Genomic DNA, 20,657 nt, shown 5'->3' on the forward strand with positions numbered 1-20,657 from the left:
TAGCACTGAGCAGAGCCCTTGCTCTGCTGACGTGTTACATTTAGTCATCCTACTTGACTGGACAAACTGTAGCTGGCAAGTGAACAGTTAAGAGGGCAGGGGTGCAGCGCAGGGGTTGTAGAATAGGTTAGGGCAGCCGGGTAGGTGCTGTGTTTGCTCCTGTGTGTGTGTCTTCCTGGCAGTTGCCGTGTTTACCCTCTGCATGTGGAATTCCAGAGCCCCCTCACACTCTCCTCTGTCCTGCATTTTTGTGGTCGACCAGTGTGACAGGGGAGAGTGTGGGAAAAACGGAAGCTTCAGGACCAAAAATGCACTGATGGAAACAATGAAAAGAAAGAATAAAGAGAGGGGAAAAGAAAGAATGACAGAGAAAAGTGAACCCTGTCCAGGAGAAAGGAGATGATTGTTTGCAGAAAATGGGGGGATAATAAGTTGCTTCCCTTTATTTCCAGCGCTCATTTTAGGGGCAACTCAATACCTCTGTTATTGAGGCACATCTGAAATGCATCCCAGTGTAGGCCTGAGCTCCTCCAACTCATAATAGAATCACTGTGCTGGGTATGTTCAAACAGTTCAAGGTTATCCAGCCCTTCAAACACCTTCCTGTAGCCAGCTGTTGAATTGTAAAACTGTTGCGTTTGATAGAAATTTACCAGCACTGGCCTCGCCTAGTTCCCCCATGAGTAATACACTGATGATCACTGACAGTTGTTAGCTGAATCTATTTATCAGAATGACATTTGGTTTTTGCTCTTGTTTAGGAAAGGAAGTGGAGTGAAGATTTCTGTCGATGCAGCCAAATGATTTCCTCTGTTTGGAGGCAAAATCCGACAAGAGTGCTATTCAGTCGACTTTGTCTGAATCTGCTGACTTGGACTGAGTGACTCGTCAGCATTCAGTTTTAATTGAAGATTAAAAGACGCTGAATAGACCTTGGCAAAGAGTGGCAGTGCCTTTGATTTTTAGGCTCAGCTAACACGCAGTACACTTGCTGGAAGCAAATGTGCTTCATGTTGGTATCTACTCAGCAGGGCAGGGCTCTCTGGTCTATCAACATACCACAGCTGCCAACTCGAGGGGCTGCAAGGACTCAAAGTGGTATGACTTCAGTGAAGGCTTTGAAAGGAGCAATTTGTAACACAAATAAATGAGCCTGTTTGGTATTTTGTTTGCAAGGTTTGGCGCGACGCAGCTGTAACTACGGAAACCCGGGCTGTCGTGTGGCATTACTAATAGGGTGACAATTACAGCAGCACCATTAATGTCAGCCTCGCTGCTGCTTTGACTCCCTATTAATCAGCCACAACAGTAGTTATTTTCACAGGATACTGTACACACACAGAAGCTGCCAAAAGTGTGTTTATGGTTAAACTTTATCCCCTTTGGTCAATCTGAATAACATTACAGCTACCTGAATGTACAAAAAAAGTAAAGCTACACATCAGCTATGTTTACATAAGAACCTCAGCTCTCTGTGAGTAGTGTGAAATATTCAACTTTAGGATTATATTTCATCCGTGCATGCGTACTGCGAGTTCAGATTTAGTTTCTAGCTGCCGCCTGACTCTTGAAGTGACAGAGTGAGAGACTGTTGACAAAGAAAGTGATGTGAAGAACCCAGAGGTCAAGTTTTTTTCCCCCTTTTCAATATGAAAGGGGTTGCTTCCTGTCGAGGTATGCCACGCTTAAAGTGGGCCGGTTCTATTTGTGGTTGTGTAATGGTATGAAAGAACAACTGTGCAGCCCCTTACAAGGAGGCAGTGTGTACCCTCATTACCTTGTTAATGCTGCTTTGGCAAGCTGCTGTTATGGGGCGAGAGGTTAATGCCAGCTAAGCTTTATTTATTGTTCCCCCTAAAAAATGCTTAACAGATTTAATGTATAAGGTTACAGACGTGTCTGCTCCTGCTCTACGCTTCACCAGCTCTCATAATGGTTTACTCTTTGAAAACACTGTATTTGCTGTCTGATTATGTGAAAAGGGCTTTGTAATTCCCTGTCTATGATCTCCAGACTCCTTTATGAAGCCCTGCGAGATAAGTATACACTACTGTTACTGACTATTCAGAAAGGCTATGTATACACCTTCTGTGTCTGAGGCCATAGCCCGCAGGTCCTCATAGTCAGTAATCACCACAATAATAATCTTGTGAAAATCACATCACCCAGGACAAGGAGCAGGAATTTGCCCCCTTCTTGTTACAATAGCTCACGAGAGGCACTCAGCAAACACTTAACCCCCACTAGCCATCGCTGACTGCACACACACAGAGGCTATTTGAAATACACTCCACTTTTGTCCTGTCAGAAGATGACTCAGACATCATTTAAGCTCAAACATTCACAAGAAAACACTTTATAGCTGTTCATTTATGTATGTTTACAGCTCAAAGTGGAATAAATACTGAAATACACCAAAAGCTTGGACCTGGACTGTGGAGATAAGCATTGTTTTTTCAGATACAGTTTGCAGATGATCTTTTTGGTCATCACTGACTCTTATCTTGATCAACAGGCAGACGTCCGCAGAAAGTTCAGCCAGTGGAAGTGTGTCCAGTGGCCAGCATGTGGTCTACGAAGCCATCTGTGGTAAAACAGGTGGGTCTGATGCTTCAGTACTGCACACACTTAGTACCGCACTGTAACTTACCCTGTTGGTGCTGTAGTCCTCAGGCGGGGGGAGTTATACCCTCTCTATGCCAGTGTCCGTGATTACAGCCAGGCATAGTGGACATTCCCCATGGAGGACTGATAAACACCACAGGATATTTTTAGCCAGGTCCTGCTCGCATGTTGGTGTGCAGGATGTGTACATGTCTTGCAAACTGTTAAAGATAACTACATTGTCATAACGATAAGTAGTGTCCAAACTTGATTAACAATCTTGTACAAGTAAGGTTTTATTGCTTATTATATTACAATGACTTGTGTCACAGCCCTCTTTAGAGGATATGCCAAGTAGAGTTGAAGCAGCCAGATAAACGCTCTGCGGTGCTGTAATTTGCTATTTGATCATATTGTCTGTGTCCAAGACTAGAGGTCAGATTACTGCTGAAGGATAAAGAGGCATAACAGTGATGACATCTTTCTTTTGTAATGAGATCCAGTGATGGGAACAGTTTGGGCATTCCCATCTGTTGGTCATTCCTACGCAGTCATAATTACTGTCTCTCCGCCAAAAGGGCCGTCCAGTTGTACCCCAGAAATCATACGAAGAGAATGAAAACTGTGGCTCAGCCTTTGCTAAGTTTATTATGAGTAATGCACTGCAATTGCGGGTGCATGCACTCACGTGTGCCCTGTCATCCTGCCCTATTTCCACAACTCTTTCCATCCCGAGCGAAGTGTTGAGCTTACTGCAGTAACGGTGATATTAAGCAGTTTGCTGCCGATGCACACATCTGTTTGCCTGATCAAGAGCTTTTTTTCCATAGACCCTACTATACATTAGCATTAGTAGATCATACCATTCATCACATCACGTGAGTGTCACAGTCAAGCAGAAATCAGCTTGTCGGAAAAACACAGTAGCTCTGCACCACCCAGTTTCTCCCCCTAAAATGAGTGCGTGTGTCTGTGACCAGAACATTTCTTTTCATTCTCCCTCTTCCCCCCAAACTATGAAGGCTGGCTTAAGTTAACAAACATCTTATAAACTCATCAATTACTGTAACTGGATCCGTTGGGAGAAGCTTCTGAATTTCATGAATGCATTTTTTCCGTCGTTCAGGGCGCAAGGGGTGGGGGGGGGGGGTGGGGGTGCTTCACTCTTGACTTTTAAAAAAATGTCTGAACCAAAGGGGAAAAAAATCCCAGTACCAAAACCAGTTAGTAAGGCAGGGTTATCCATGCATTTAGAATCAGACTGGGAGTTAAACAGAGACTCAGTGTTGTGTTTTGGAGGGAGGGGGGGGATGTTATTAGAGGGGGAACAGCCTTTGTGGAGCTTAGGAGTGCGTCAGGTCTTTCTGCCTGCCCAGTGTACCTTTGTAGCGAGATGACTGAGCTCCCCTGATTGACTCTGACAGGGAGTTAGAGCGGGTCCAAATGGAGAGCATTCTCTATGATCAGCTGTCAGCCGTCATTAATCACACTCTCCCTTTATCTCTCTCTTGCGCGCTCTCTTAATCTCTTCCTCTCTTTGCTCATACAACTCTCCCTTTATCCTCTGAAAACTTTTCCTGCTCGCTCACCCCGTTCCCCCTTTTCCTTCCCAACTTCTTCTGCGTTCATTTTTGACACGAGATGAAGGGAGGGCTTCGACGAGGACCTATCAAAGCTTACAAACCTAGATTATATCGACCACATGTTTTACAATGCTTTCCTTGAAGCTCTCTTGAAGTTCTCAGGGCTCCACAGCTGGTGAGTGGGGAGATTTATAGCTTTTTAGTTTAAGGAAATGAATGCTGCACTTGTGCTATTTTAATGGGCGTCTGATCATGTCAGGACGGATAGCTTAGGCCTCTCTCTATCAAAATAAGACTGCCGTGCCCTGTTGGGAAAGGAAGGCAGTTATTGGCTGTCAACCCCTTTTAGATGTATTATGTCAGTTATGGGATGTTTGATTCGTAGCAGTCACTGATACACAAAGATCCAAACTGTTGAATAAATATGGGCGATAACTGATTAGTCTGTTATTCTGTTTCAATTCTTTGGGGTTAGTTCGCCATTATATAACTGCTGACATAATTTCTTCTATCATTTGTAGCTCTAAGTGTCGTTTGCAGTGGGACATGTCAGAGACAATATTGTCCCTTTATCTTTCTTTTGCCTAGCTGGAGGAAGCTACTTCCAGCGGTCATGTCATCGGATTGGAAGTCGGGGAGATGTTTTCGTTTTCCAGCTCAGTCAGGCCCCACGGTGTAAAAGAGCACCAAAATAAACAGAGTGTGCAGAGAGGGAATGAAAGGGAATACTGTTTGGGAGCACAAACACGGCAGCTCTAACTGTACTTGGAATGCCTTTTCTACTGGATGCCTGGCTGTGAGCCAGCCGATAGCATAAGGAGTGAAGGAGGCTGAGAGAGACGGGAGAGCTAGATGAAAGGCGAAGCGCTGAGGTGACCGAGCAGATCTGATGGTAACCGCCTCGACCAAAAATTAAGAAGATCAACAAATCAACATTTTTGTAAAAATGAAACAGTGATTCCAGAGAGAAGCAGACAGAGGGGTCTACAGTCTGATTCCAGAGAGAAGCAGACAGAGGGGTCTACAGTCTGTGTTTGAAGGATATATCCAGGATGTCGAACTGACTCAGCAGCAACAACAGGTTAGAAAGACAAAGATAGTTAGAAGCTAAAGCCGAACTATAGGCTACAGATCACAGTGTAAAAGTGAACCACCACATCACTGCTGATCGCCACACAAGACAATGAATATAAAGGGAAACTTTGCCCATATTGAACCAGCTGTGTGTCATCGCAGTGTGTGCAGATGAACGGTGTTAGGAAGTCAAACAACATTTATCTGCACACAATGTGATGACACACAGCTGGTTGAATATCAGCAAAGTTTCCCTGCTTCCCTTCACTGGTTCCTGTACAGCAGGGTTGGTCTTTTTGTCACTGTTATTATCATTAAAAAGCAAAAGCAGCATGTGTATACATTCAGTAGGCTATATCTTCAGTAGCTAGCTAGCTAATCCTACACTTTTCAGGGTTTGATTTTGGTTTGGGAACAGGGAAGAAACTTATATCTTTTTCCAACCTCCCCAGGTAACGAGTATCATTAATACACGACGTGCCCCAGGCACAACATTTAGCTCCAAATCCACAAAACCAGCCTGAAAATGAAGGAAATCTGAAACGATTGCATTAGAGTCAATGGAGCACAGCTGTGTTGTTGTTATCTGACCCTGGTCTGAGCCAGCCCGATGCTACGTTATGATTGGCCAGTCTGCGTCCAGGGGTGGGACTTAGCAAAGGGTCAATTGGGTTAAGGCAAAATAATGGAACAGGTAGAACAGTCTGGTAAGTTCAGAAAATTAAATCACTTTACTGTGATGCAGCGTTTAAAATCAGGAAAAGGCAGCACTGACAATATTACAATGTCCACAATCTAATCTAATCTAATCACGATATAGGTTTAATATCACTATATATTGCCCAGCACTAGTTTTAGTGTGCCCTTTTGAACAGGGTTCCTGTGGATCTTTAGTAAAACTTAAAAGGCATTGAATGCTTTTAGTGTCAAAATGTCTTAAATCAATCTTTCAAAGGTTTAAAAAATGCTAAGGCATGGAGATATGATTTCATAAATAGTTTTTTTTGGATGTTTCAATATAAAAAAAATCTCATAATAACTGGTAACATTTAAAAAAAATAATTTACAGAATGCCTCTTGGATTAACATCACCCAGATCAGGATAGCGGAACCAACAACACTCTATTTTCTTTCTGGCTGTCACTGCACCCTGGATGACATGTGGAAGTGCAAATTTGATGAAATTTGGCTGTTTAACCAAGATTTTGTTGCATTGCTGAGCCCATTACAAGACAACGCATATGAGACTCTGCGTACCTTATGCAAAATGTTTTACAAACTCACCAAAATCGAAATCAAGGCAGTGGAATCTCACATGCAGAGTGAGAAACAAAAAAATCAGCAAACAAAGTCATCAACAAATGCCAGTTCTGTTCTACCCTTGTCTTCGCCATGAGACAAAATGGTCATCTTTTATGTTACAATAAACATTTGGGCAAAATTGTCCCTAACCCTAAGTAATTGATGTCCTTTCATGTTTTGTTTTGTTTTGTACTATAAAATTGATCTTGAGTTTTATTCCAAGTGGCATTAAAAAGTCTTTTAGTTGTAAATCTAACTTGCCTTTGGCCGTAGGAACCTTGAAGTAAAACTCTTTCAGGTTTGACCTTCATATTTCTGTTTGTGCACACGTGGGTGCTGTGGGGAAAAACCTTGTGCTGCCCTTGTACCTCTTTTTATTTATTTTCCTTTCATCCATTGCTTCCCAGGTCTTTCTGTGTACCGCAAGCTGCTCCAGGGCCAGGAACCCGGTCACAGATGACATGAAAGCGACCAGAGGCACGTCCTGCCCCTTTGCCGGCCTGACAGGTGTCTCTGCATGTAACTACATCCTCACAGAGGTGTATTCTGGGAAAGGACAACAGCAACAGATGAAAGCATGCCAGACATCGAACAGGGTCCTATTAATTTCTCTCTGATACAGCCGCAGACATGCGAGAGGATAGTCTGCAAGGCCAGGAATGCCCAGCCTTGACGCAGGTTGGGATTTTGTTTGCTCAGCTCAACATCAGTTGGCCTTTTCAGCTCTCCCCCCCCCCCCTCCACCCACTTGGCTACATGCACACATCCCAACAGTTGTCCGCCCTCATTCTCTCCATGCTACCAATGCCACAGAAAGATTTCACTGACAGATAGCCTTCAGCAGATGGCTCTTCAATGCCCTGGTGGCATTTTAACTACAGGATTCAACATTTTATTCATGTGGTAGAATGTGCACTGCTTTTTTTTTCTCTTCCTTAGTTATACAAGCAGGTGAGATGGGGGTTTGGTAATTAGTTGCCTGAGCAGCGTCTCATCTTGCTGCCTTTCATGAGTGGCTTCTGGCATTAAAACACTCCAACTCCTGATCCTTGTTGGAAGCCAAGTTGTTGCCAAATAATACTCTAAGGTCATTGCCTAAGGATGTGTTTAACTATGGCATCCTTTGCTTGTAGGCTTTAAAAAAGGAGCTTAAATATGATTGGTTGTTGCAAGGATGATGCAACACTGTTGCCAGGAGGTTTAAGTTTTATATCGAGAAAACAGCTGGCTTGTGATTATTCCTGTAAACTGTTGAGATGTTGGTGTTGTTCTCCTTGGATGGACCAAATGTAATGTTTTTGGTTTAATAAGTAAATTATTGCATTAGTATTTATTTATTGTACATTGTCCACCAAAAGGCCTGTTTGGCCATTTCTGTAGCTCAAAGCATAACACAAAGAGGAATTATGGTTATGCACAGCCTTGCCTACAATGGAGGTTAATGCTGCACCAGCAGACCAATATCCTGGTGGATATTCTGTTGCTTGGGACCATATAGCGAGTTCACTCAGGGCGTGTTAACAGAATAAAAAAAATCTCTGTTATATATCAATAGATTCAGCATATGTTTATGATGACTTTGTCAGAAATACTTGAATGTCATGCATGTTTTTGTCATATATTATCAGAGGGATTTTGCACAGATTGTCGTTTCAATGCAGTAAAACAGAACTGGATTTTATGTTATTTTTTTGTAGTGATTGATGTTGTTGTGGATTTACTGCTACTTTACTATGCCAGTGCATGCTGTGTTACAAAAATCCAATGGTAGACTCCAATTCTCTTGTGGCGATACAAAGTTGTTTACAGTCTGATCATTTAATCTGTTTTGTCGCTGATTGTTTACAACACACAAGCATGAAATGTAATATTTTTGGAATCGTTTCGGCAGTCTGTATCCAACAACACTGAAATGAATACGTAGAAAACATTAAAACATGCTGATCACGTCAGTAAATGTATTTGTTCACCACACATACTGTACACTGGAAGTTGTCACTCACTGGATTTCTTCGCTTTGGTCACCTAAATTTACCGTATTACCCTTTAGAATAAAGTGCTCTAAAGTACTTAACGCAAACAGAAGAACTCCCAACAATAATGAAATTAGAACAATTCTATCCAACTGTCCATTTTTAATTAAAAAAAGGTGTTTCCAAGAGTAATAAGAAAAAAACATTTACAGTTCGTGATCTAGTTAAGTGTTCACTTAGTGACATACGTCGTCTCATACAACAGAAAGGCTTCACTTTAAAACAAAACGATCCCTGGAATCACCATCCTGTTGTATTACAGAGGTAAACATAACCATGGAAATACTACTTTGAAATAAACGTTGGTTTCCAGCATGTTTTCTTTTTTTTTTTTCCTAATGTCATTTTTCATTCAACAGCATTTTTATCCTAAACAAACAGTGTAGGGAGCTGCGGCGTGCACAGCGTTGGTTTCCAGCTCGGACATTTGAAGGTGTCCTGTGCGTCAGAGCCGAGGGATGTGTTTGCTCTCAGCAAACAATCGTTTTAGTTTCACCCTCTTTGACGTATTCCTATTATGCTGAGCTCAGTCTGCATTCTCAGTCATTTTCTCTGTTTGACTGCAATTATTTAATGTCCGTAAGAATGCAGTGGTCATTGAAAGGCAATTATTGTTCTGTTCCTCCGGTTATGTAACACTGAGGTACAGGCTGTTCAAAAATGCTGGAATATGAAAAACAAAACAAAACATGAGAAACACTGATGTCAAAAAAAGGCGATTGCTGAAGAGGTCTGATGGGTTTGAGAGTGCCATTAGTGGAGTGGTGTTTGACAAGTCTTCTTGGTAAATGCTGCCGATGATTGTGAGCAGAGTGGTGGACCGCATCTTTTATCTTTTTGTGAGAGAGAGGGCTCGGGTAAGGCTGAAGCAGGGGTCGGAGGTACTCATGGAGGGCAAAGTGTACCGCGCCCCCTCTAACCCCTCATACCCGCCCCTGAGTAATGCTGGGAGCCGCCACATCCCCACGTCTCTCGCCGGGCCCCACAGCCCTGAAGTTTAGCTGCACTTGCAGGACTTGACGACCATGTTGGAGAGCTGCTCAACTTTAGGGGAGCGACCCACGTAGTAGAGGATGGTGAGGGGCTCCAAGTCCTGAGGAACACAGCAGGGTGAGGCGGATGCTTCAGGGTTCAAGGTGTTGTATAGGCTCAGCAGCTTTGGGAGAAAGAGGAGAAGGCGATGGGGATCAGCAACCATGTTTTCCTGAACAGATTCACAACTTTAAAGGGGTAGTTCAAATTTTTTGAAGTGGGGTTGTATGAGGTACTTATCCAGAGTCAGTTTATTAACTACAGTAGATGGTGGTCAGCACGACCCCAGTTTGGAGAAGCATGCAGGAGTACCGTCACTTTTGTGGACAGGGGCAGCAGCAAAACATATTTTAGCCACCTAAGGAATCAGTTTAGGTGTACACTATATTTAGAACATTTTCAGTGTTTTAACGCTGTCAGACAGCCCTTCTAATGGGGAACTAAAGCTGTTATCTATGTTTTGTTCAAAGCCACCAGACTCCATTGAAAAAAACAGTAATTTTAGCTTGCTGAACAGGGGAGCTGCTGGACTACCACTCCCTTGATCGGCTAGTTTGTTGTGTTAATGTGTGACTTTGGTGAATCCGAACTAATCCTTTAAACGCCAAAGTCACACAATAACACAAAGAAAATAACTGATCGAGGCAGCAGTAGACCAGCAGCTCCTGTGTTCAGAGATGTTAAATTACTGTTTTTCTCAGTGGAGTTTGGCTTTGAAGAGAGCAATACAACAGCTTTGGGTCCCTGACAGAAATTTTTGTCTGATGGCAAGGTAAAATGATGAAAATATTCTAGATATAATGTACAATTAAACTGACATACATTTTTTGGGTGGCTAAAATACGTTTTACTGCTACCCCCATCCACAGCATTACATGGCTTAGCTTCAGCGCCAGTATTGACTATGGATAAGTACTTCATGCAGCCCTACTTCAAAACACCCAAAGTGTCCCTTCAATGTGTTGTCTCACCGAGCTGTGGGTGGTGTCTGCGCTGCGCAGGTAAGGACAGGGACCAGAGCAGAAGTTAGCATAGTACCCTTCAGGCTGATGGATCCACCTCCAGCCCAGATCCTGCCGGAAATTAATATATAGTGGTCGCACACAGCAGTTCTCCTCATAATTGCTGCAGACAAGAGAGGACAGAGGATTACACTCACTTCATCTCACAGGTAACGCGTCGTTTTAAAGAGACGTATACATTTTCCTGCCTATAGGCTCACAGCCAGAGATGAGAGTGAGGTTCAGAAATTCCACTCTTAGGTGTGCCCTTATTTTCCCTCTTGGAGTCAGCCCAGGTGTCTCTGGTGCTGCCTGTCAGAGGAAATCCAAAGCTGAGGAGACGGCGTGTAAGAGGAGGTGGCGTTTTCTAGTACTGGGACAGATCCCGACTTGTATCGGCTAATACCTCTGTCGTGCTCGTCTAGGTGATTAACAAGCTTATTTTGTGTATTCTGTGCCCACATACTCTTCTTTTCTGCCATCTTTTTGAGATCTGACAGCTGATATTTCCATTTCATGTTGCCTCTGCTGACGTTCTACTTTATTTTCTACCGTTCTTTATTTGCAGTATTTAAACTAACCCAGTGTTCAGATCTCCAAAACTGGCAGCGCAGGTGCAGCCACGGAAATTATTTTACAGTGAAAGACAATAGTCCAAGCAGTGCATTACATTTTCCAGAGCGAGGAAGTGTGTCTTACTTGAAGCAGTAATTGGTGTCAAGTGCCCGCTTGCGCCTGCGGGAGGAGGATTGGGCATCCAGCCTGTGGGGAGGGAGCATCATGAGGATGAGGTGGGGGTAGAGCTGCTCCTTTTGCTTTTTCACACGGCTCAGTTCGTCAAACTCTGCTTCCATACCTGCAGGAGACAGTCAGTTAGTCTGGAAGGAAAACTATACACAGCAGAAATACAGCAGGTTTTCTGAGAACTGTAAAGATGTCTTCAAGAGCTGACTTCAGAGGAGCCACAACTTAACTCTGATCAGCGTAGTCAACTGTAACTTTTACAGAAGGATACTGTAATATCCAGGAAGGGCTTCACTCAGTTTTGGCTCACTTTTCATCCTTCTCCTTATTCAACACTGGTCCCTAACTTCCTTCTTTCCTCTGTTCTCCCCCCTGGGCCTGCGTCTGCTCATCCAATCTACCCCTGATAGCTAAAGCAGTGGATATCTCAGGAGAGATGCTGCTGTTGGATATGTACGCCCCTCTTTAATTCGGGGCCAAGCGTCTGAGCGCCGTGGCAGCACATTCCTTGTGGCCAAGCCAGTCGGGAGTGTTCCCAGGGCCAAGGGCCCGGGGGCCCCAGTGCTAAGTGAGATACCAGATCAATTGTATTCCCATGCTCTGTGTCTCTCTCTTCCTCTTAGAAAGGAAACCCATTATCTTACCAAAAAGACCTCAATAGGTTTGAGAAACATGTTGATGACTGGATCAAAAGGAACTTTTTTTAGACCAGTCGCATAATAAGAAGAGTATTGTGAGTGCTATTGTATCATAACCAGATTCTTATTCATCCCAGGAAGCACTGCACTAGATCATACCCTAACAATAAGAGACATAATCAACAGTTTGGGTATCTTTCATCTGGCGGTGCACAATGAAACAAAGGGTCTGTTAAGCCTTTTGTACACAAACAAAACATAGACATGCACATTAGAGTTTAATTTAAAATGTTTGGACTTTCGATAAATCCTCTGCAGTTCATAGAGGTAAAGTATAGAGTCCACTCTACCAACATAGCAACACCAGATGAGACGTCTTACAGCGGCCCTGTTTGTAGGACCACATTATCAGAAGGACATCAGCCAGTGCGTGCCAATAGTCTCTGTTAATATGTTTAAATAATAACTAATAGCTCAGATATAAGTATGGCTAATGGAAATATCTGAAACAGGCACTATAAACTAAACCTGGAGCCCAAAACAAACTCCTAGAATAAAGTGGTCCTGAGACCCACTAATGCAAATCATCCCAAAACCAGCACTTCCTCAATAGCGCAATCACAATGAAACAAAAATTTTCAACAAACACAAGATGCCTATCTGGAACATTAGACGAATCAAACACAAATCAAACAGACCTGAATGTTATCTGGCTTTTGATCGTGAATACAAACTGGCAGACCATCTTTTTCGCTGTGAGAGATCAAAAGCAGAGAACAATCCAGACCAAATACAGACTTAGCGACAGACCACAGTCTGGCCATAGGACCCCCTTCCACCCCCACCCCAGCCACCCCCAGGCAAGACTGAGACTGGGTCGGGAAGAATTTAATCAGAGTAGAATACTTGAAGACGCTGGAATTATTGATTCCCGATTTAGCTGAACGTGATGAAAGCGGAAAACGTTAAATAAATCTAGGAGAGAGATATGCAAGATATTTCTAATTAGTTTGACATTTTGGGAAACATGTTCTTCTGCTTTCTTACTGTGAGTAAGATGAGAAGAGGGATACCACTCTCATGCCTGTGCACCGGCAAGAAAACAAATATGTCGAACACTTCCTTTTGCATTATGTAGTTGCATGCCATAAACTGAGGAACAGACGGTGCAAACATCCGTTTTCAACATTTTTTACAAATCGTTTTCTTTCTTACATGCCATCCTTGCTTTAGACATCCTTTTTTCTCCCATCCTCACAGAGGTTTGCATAAATTTGTTTGGCTGTTTGCCAATTTGAACTTTGGCAATATCCTTTTCAGCACCTTATGATACCACCTTAAATTTAATTCTTAACAAGCTGTAGGAAAAACAGCAAAGCTCACTGATACAAATCCAAACCATCTGAGTTTCTTCCACATTACTGAGGTATTAAATGCAGTCTCACCTTTGAACTTGACCTCTAGCACCTCATTGGCGTTCTCGATGATGTCACCATTAGGCCTGAAAGTGTGGCAGGGACAGTGCACGCTAATCTCCAGGCCCAGATTGGTCTCTGAGGGAAACAAGAGCAGAGGGATGTAAGGGGCTGACATTTTCCCCTGAGGCCGTTATGCTTCATTTTGAATGAACCAGCGCTATTTGGCAGGATGTATAATAAGGTGCAGGGAAAATCTGAGGTGTCCCACTCACGTCGGTACATCAGCCACTCTCTCACTGTCTCTGTCACATCAAAAGAGACCCACTCAGGCGTTCCCTTGGTCAGGACATTCTTGCCCCCAATGTAGCGCTGTTTGGCTTTGGGGTCGTCTTTCTGGAGGATCTGTGAGGAAAGATGAAAATGTGACCCAGCTGCATAAACTCTTTTTCTTTCTCACACACACACACACACACACACTCTCTCTCTCTCTCTCTCTCTCTCTTTCTCTCTCTCTCACACACACACACACACACACAGAACCAGAGCTGTCTCTCTGAGCCAGACTCTCCAGGATGCCTTGGGCCAAATGTCTACTCTTCATGGAAAAAGTGACTCCCTGTGTTGATATCCCCATTTTGCAAGTTAATGCCTGCGTGTTACCCTCCTGCCAATGAGAACCTGGCTGTCCTTCACGTCAGCAGTTCAAACTTTGACTTAAGCTGGGCTCATAGATGCAGTGTCACACAGTGCAGGAAAAAAAAGCAGGGCTACAGGTATCTCCGAGGGCATTCATGTCCTAACTGCGTTTTCATGTCGAGGCCCCAAATGAACAAAACTGACGATGGAGGAAAATGCAGCCGTGTAGCTCAGACATTCCTATCTCCATCAGCAACCCTCTGAACAAAGGTGTTTATCTGTAGTGAGAAATGTGTGTGTGTGTTTGGGTGGTGGGTATGACCACCGAGCCCCACAGCAGTGCTATGGATAACCGGGTTCCTGAACATTGTCAGCATCTAATCTGTCTTCCTGTGGGAACGAGGGGCCAGCGTCAGCCCTCTGCCAATCAACTCCAGCCTGAAAAGTGTGGGGGCGAGCGAGCAGCTCCATTTACTCCCCCGGTGGGTGACCCTGCCTCTATCTCCTCCTAGGCCCCTGGAAACAATCTGAGGGCCTGACAGTCTGTATTCAGCTCTGGCCAGAGCGTTGCCTCAGAGGCGGTATGCAGTCCGGAGACGCTTGTCTCTCTGGCAGGAAATGTTGGAACCTGATCATTACTCCTAGTCTCTCATGGGAGATTAATGAGGAAACCGAACAAAAAAAAAATCCATCCTTGCCACCCCACACACAGACATCTAACAGATCCATGCTTTCAAAAATCTCATAAACACACCAGTGCAGGTGCAGAGCTATAAACCCCCTGCTAGAAGCAAAACACCTTACTTGATCTAACATGGATGCACAACTGCTCTGAGATCGACAGCAAAGAAAGAAGAAACTGTTGAATGGTAATCTCGAGTTTCTTAAAGATGGCTGTGCAAGCTCTTAAATTTGTGCTAACGTAGAATCCATTTGACTGTAAGCACATGGAATAATGATCAGCGCATGAAAAGAGGAGAGAGGGAGTTGGACACCCTAATATAAATGTTTTCATCTTTCTCGCTGACCTACACAGGCCTTCTGAGAGAAGTAGAGCACATTACCCTCCTGCGCTCTGCTAACAGTGGAAATGAACGGTCAGATCAAACACACACACACACACACACCTGGTAGAGCTCAATCCTCTGTTCGTTTCTCTTGGCGCCGGCGTTGGGGGTCCGCAGGGCTCTAAACTCGGCCCGGAATAAGTTGGTGGAGTTCTTCTCCATCGTGGAGACGTTGAAGCGGAATACCTTGGAGGTGATACCCTTAGGGCAGTAGGGGAGGTCATCTGCAGCAAAAGTGGAAATGATGACTCAACAGTGGCTTTAAAGATGTTATCAAAATATCTATTAAAAAAGATCAGATTGGAAAGCTCATTGTTTCTTTTATCAGAATCCTTTTAAGCACCCATCCATCTGTTACCTCACTGTGCACGTGTTATCAATGCCTGTTTTCCACTGACATCCTTACAGGGGTGGACATGTTTACCTTCTGATTATTGATAAGCTTTTTGCAGAGGATTCCCCTCTACACGTTTAGATGGTTTGCAGATGAAAACAAAGCTTTTATTTTTTTTAACTATTTCTACTCAATTCCAGAGAGACGTGGGCCATTACCGCGGACCATCTGCTTATACTTTGTGCGGTCCGAGTTAGCAACAAGTTGAAGTCATGAAATGAAAACCAAATGTCCCATGTGGTGGTGGAGCAGGCTGCAGTGGGACGGCAGTGTGCTCCTCCTCCTCCCACCAGCTCATGGGCCCAACAGGTGCTCCGAGGGGCTCGGCCAGAAGCCAAGTATTCCCTGGAACCGGGAGGTTTAGCTGGGAACATGTGGGCTCACGTGCTGCAGCAGAACAATACCTGAGAAACTATCAAGGAGGGCGACTCTTTGGTGATAGTAAGTGCATGCTTGACAAGCAATAACTTGCTACACGCATGGTGTCTGTTATTGTACACTGACCTTTGGCAGAATTCGCTAAATAAATTGCCTTATTGTCATTCTATGTAAAAAGCTTCCTGTTGCATTGTAGCCTTTCCCCTTCTTATACCATAATACCATTGAACAGTTTATTATTTTAACAGGCCAAGCACATGCAGTGTTGAGCAAAACAAGCACATAGCAAACTTTTTATGGGCCAAATGGAAACAGTCATTTACAGCCAAGCCATGGCTAATTTATTACCCCAAGCTTAAACTTTATTACCAAGCCTCAGATTTGCTGGTGGTTGAAAGGGGCATTGCACCTTTAGCTGATTTGCACCTCGAGCTGTTTCGGGACGAATGGAAACTCAGAAGTTCAGTCGTTTCTGTGTCATGCAAAAGGAACTTGCACATCTCCAAGTATCTGTACTTCATTTGACCCATAATCCTATTTCAGTGTCCTCCCAGTCATTATCTGATATTTCCACAAAGTTTTTTTTTTCAACTTTCCCTATTTATAGGTGACCTTTTCAGCATTCATCCCCAGCCAGATATCTGTCCAGTGTTTCCACACAATCTATAAGGAGGAAACCTCAGTAGCCTTTTCCTCCCCTCACTCACTGCTCCGTCTCCCCCCACCTCTCTGCCTCCCCCACAGAAGGTGGAAAGCCCCACTTCGAGGGGAGATTTGAAATTCTAATCAAGTCTTTGGTTTCCTTTTGGATGACCTCATTTTTCCCATTGCAATGGTTTTAGGTGGATTTCACATTATGGCTTATTTTTGCCAAGGGTCTGAAAGGTAATTTGTTCCATGTTGGTAAGTGGAGGGGATTGCTTGCATAATTAAAATGAAATACATTCACCAATTTTCTGACCCCCACCATTTTTTAGATGGTAGCTACTAAGACTGAGTGTCAGGATGCTGACATAGGTGTGACCTGTAAAGAACCTGAAGTAGCATGGATTTATGTCAGTAAGCTTCACCAGGGTCATATTTCTATCGGAAACTTTGATGTTGAATATTATTTTAAATCTTCTCAACCCTATGAAACTAAACAAATCAGATATACTGTTCTGACTACTGATTCAGTTAAACCAGACACTGTTCTGTAATCAGATTCTAATTAGAGAATTTAGATTTATTGCAAAACATTATTATTAACATGCCTGCAAAAGTGTCACGTGAAAAAGCCTGGGGAACAAAATAATGCAGTTGATCTCACGCTTGCATTATCACTCAATGAATCTGAAAATAAATGGGCTTTAAATGAGGGATTTAGTGGCAAAGTTATTCAGGAAGGCCTGGGGAACAGACGTTTGAATAGCTCTGTTGTAAAGCTCCACATAAAGTGCCTCGCCCAGATGCTATCATCCACGCCTCGCACCCTGACACATGCTCACCCTCCAGTGTCTGGGATCCTCTCCTGACACAGAGACATCCTGATAAAAGAAGAAAAAAAAAACTCTCAGGAATCACCTCTTTTTGCCCTTTTGCCCGGAGGATTGTCCGTGATGTCAGTCTCTCCAGAGCTTTGTAGAGGTAAACAAAGGAAATAGGAAGCATAAGGCAGCAGGTGCTAGCCAGCTGCTGAGGTGTCTAGGTCTCATGGAGGACAACAGAAATTCTTTGGGAATGTAGTCGATTGGCTCTATTATCTAGTGAAATGGCAGTATCTGAAATTAGAATAGGTTTGCATCATGCTGCTATGGTTTGATTTTCACTTACCCATGACACAGACTGTGGATATAATAAACAGATTTCAAATGCTTCCTATGTATCAGAGAAGCATTTCCCTGTGTCTTGTTGTGGCAGGCCACTACAGCAGATGAGATAATGTGATGCAGCTCAGCTCTGAAGTTGAAAAACAACTTTTTTTCCACTTGATTAGGGATGAGGAAGCAAAAATGGTAAAGGCGTGGGAGTTAGGGGGGAGAGATGCTGTTTCTTTGGGAACAGGCCAAAGACCTCTGTCTCTGTTTGTTCAGATGACATCATCTTTCTACTATCCCATATATCAGATACCCTGCTGTCCTCAGCGCTAGTCCTCATTTTTTACTGACCCGACACTGAGTCAATGATTGGCTTGAAATTTCACTGAAACTGCATGCTTCAGTGTGCAAGGCACGATCTTTCTAATTTAAGAGTCAGTGGATTCGAAGAATGTTATTGTGCCAAAGGTCGTCATTCAGCTCAGTTATGTCAGTATTTGGTTTACGATGATATAATGAGCCACACTGGCCTTCTGATGCACCAGAAAAAGAAAGATCTACTGCTGCCCAGTCTCAATTATGCTTCATCTAGTCATAAATGGCAAATACCTTGATTTGCATTAGTAGTAGTGGCTAGGAAAAGTAGTCTGGAGCAAGTGGCGCATTAAAGTATGACAGAAAAGTTTCTGTTTAACTTTTTAACTGGGCATGAAAAAAAGCAAAACTTGACCTTATTCCCAAACACTCCCACCTTCCAGAAAACGGTGAATGTAAAACTCATTATATCCAGCAGGAATGAAAATGAACTACACTGCAAAATTATCAAGGTGACAGACGTTATGTTCCTATACACTGCAACATGCCCCCGCTCCCTTTAAAATTACAGAATGGAAAAGGGAGAGAAAAGTGCTAATTAATGTATGTTGGCACCTTGTGTTAATTTCCTAATATCCTTCTTGGATAGGCTGTTAAGTGCAGAAAGTGTTGCCAGCAGCAAGTCAAGTTCACGTCTTGTATTATCACCTACAGTATGGCCTACAGTATGAGACCAGCGTGATGTGTCCTGGGCACCTGGCCATCACTGATCCCACTCCTTAGACCTCTATTTGTTTTGGGAGCTCTGGCTACCTCTGACCAGTGGATAAACCCCGAGCTGTGTATTTTGAGTGTCAGAAGCACTTTGTGGGACCTGTGAAATGGATTTGATTCAGGACTTATGCTGGAACCGGCAGAGGCTCTGCTTAGTGTCACAGCACAGCATAAACACCTGTTGATTTCAAAATGGTAACGCCGTGCACTAAGCGGCCTCTGACCGTGAACGGGCACCAGTCCAACTCTTCCACTTAAAAAGTGACTTTCTCTGCAGAATCTGCTGCTCAGCGAGCTTCTGTTTCTAGTTTCTGGAACAATCAATGGACCATAGTTTATACAGGAAATACCAATATGGATGAACAAGGGAATTAGATCATAACACAGAGCTCAGCTCCTTGCTACTAGAAAGGAATAGTGGGGAAATAGCAGTGAGAGAGTCGTAACACTGGATGAAAAATATTGGGAAACTCACGGCCAGAAAATGGAAATGAGGTATTGGAGTTGGCAATAAATACTAGACTTAACTGCCTGAGAATTTTCCCCGCTTAGGAATGTGTCAGACTTAGGCTGGAGTTCCCATGGCTTTGGTGTGAGGTATGTATGAGGAATGGTGCTCATTCCAATTAGACTGTTTACTTTGCCCTCTCCTTTGCGCGCCGCTCCACTGCTCACAGGCGCGTCTGTGCGTAAAGGCTGCACAGACACGAGTGGACTTAACGCTAGCTGGAAAAATCAGATGCCTGTTTTTGACATTGTTGCCTCACCTCTAATCATTTTGTATCGAGAGCAGATACAGGTTTATAGTAGATCTGCACAAGTTTGGCATTTGGATCAAGCTTGGGCATCTACGTCTAAAAATGTTGGCTGCATGGCGCACTGGCAAAACAAAAAATCGTGCCAATCATAAAATAATTACTCCACCCTTTATTTTTCAAACACCCACATCTAGAGCATACACGGGCTGTAGTTTAATGGGGAGTTGCGAAAGAAACACTTGATCAAAAACAATAAACTTACTGTGTTCTGGCGGACCATTGATCATGTTGAACTTGTAAATCTCTTTGGCATAGTACTCAGTCTCCGTGTTATCCTGTCCACAACTCTGGTGCCTGTCTCTTCCCAGCTCCTCAATGAGCTCCTTGGTGCTGTTATAAAGGGCCAGGACCTGAAACGGTACTTGACTTGGACCTGTTGTTTGAGGCGGACTGGTCAGCCGGAGTTTACTGAGAATCTGTCCCCGGACCGCCTCTACTCTCTTTTTCTTTATGTGGTCGATGTCCACAGTGGTGCAAGTGGATAGCGACAAAGTCATTGTCACACAATTTGAGAGGAGGAAAAACAGAATTGCCTTTCCCAGATTCATATTTCACTCTGCTTTCACTCACAACCGAGGCTTGTCAAGTACAAGAAGAAAAAACAAACCAAACTAAATTCCGATTTGAATAGAATCCCTTTTCTCTTTTCATTCAGGTCGTGAGTGAGTTCTGTTCCTGGAGGAATCCCATTTTCTCAAGTGCTATGTCATCTTTGCAAAATGCGCATTTGCATGGGAGCAAATCCGTGCCATTTTGGAGAAAAACAATCTCAACTCTTCATTAAAACTCTTTATTCTACTCTTCATTCCCTCTTATCTCATGCAAGCACCTCTTCTCTTCTTCCTGAGTTTTACAGAGCACCGATCTCTGCGCCGCGGTTCAGTTTCTCCATTGCATTGAGCTCTTTCCATCCACTTGTGCTTTTGGAGTCAGTGCGCCTCTCTGTTCACTCTCTGCTGTCCAGCCTCAAACACACTTCACTCTCCACTCTCCCTCATACTTTATACTCACAAGCTGTGACGTTTTAGAGGGAGGAGCAGCAAGTAATAG

The 20,657-nt window shown here is 43.6% G+C and overlaps 2 protein-coding genes across 6 annotated transcripts in view; one reads left to right on the plus strand and one right to left on the minus strand.

Annotated features, from left to right (window-relative positions):
* ttll5 (tubulin tyrosine ligase-like family, member 5) overlaps positions 1 to 8,342 on the plus strand; it is a 61,658-nt gene extending 53,316 nt beyond the window's left edge. For 4 of the 5 annotated variants that reach the window (XM_050061112.1, XM_050061113.1, XM_050061114.1 and 1 more), the window contains 2 exons: positions 2,516 to 2,598; positions 6,971 to 8,342. In XM_050061112.1, the coding sequence (XP_049917069.1) occupies positions 2,516 to 2,598; positions 6,971 to 7,023 (136 nt within the window). In that variant the 3' untranslated portion in view covers positions 7,024 to 8,342. The remainder of the gene's footprint in view (positions 1 to 2,515; positions 2,599 to 6,970) is intronic. The other variant, XM_050061116.1, reaches the window with a different exon arrangement.
* A 338-nt stretch (positions 8,343 to 8,680) lies between these two features.
* On the minus strand, positions 8,681 to 20,585 carry tgfb3 (transforming growth factor, beta 3). The gene is made up of 7 exons (XM_050061121.1): positions 19,810 to 20,585; positions 15,193 to 15,356; positions 13,702 to 13,831; positions 13,457 to 13,564; positions 11,329 to 11,485; positions 10,600 to 10,753; positions 8,681 to 9,752 (listed from the first exon to the last, which is right to left on the minus strand). The coding sequence occupies exons 1-7, from the start codon at positions 20,153 to 20,155 to the stop codon at positions 9,594 to 9,596; spliced, it is 1,218 nt and encodes a 405-aa protein (XP_049917078.1). The 5' UTR covers positions 20,156 to 20,585; the 3' UTR covers positions 8,681 to 9,593.
* Positions 20,586 to 20,657: the final 72 nt, after the last annotated feature.

This window comes from Epinephelus moara, chromosome 14, assembly GCF_006386435.1.
Source record: "Epinephelus moara isolate mb chromosome 14, YSFRI_EMoa_1.0, whole genome shotgun sequence".
In the NCBI taxonomy this organism is placed as follows: domain Eukaryota; kingdom Metazoa; phylum Chordata; class Actinopteri; order Perciformes; family Serranidae; genus Epinephelus; species Epinephelus moara.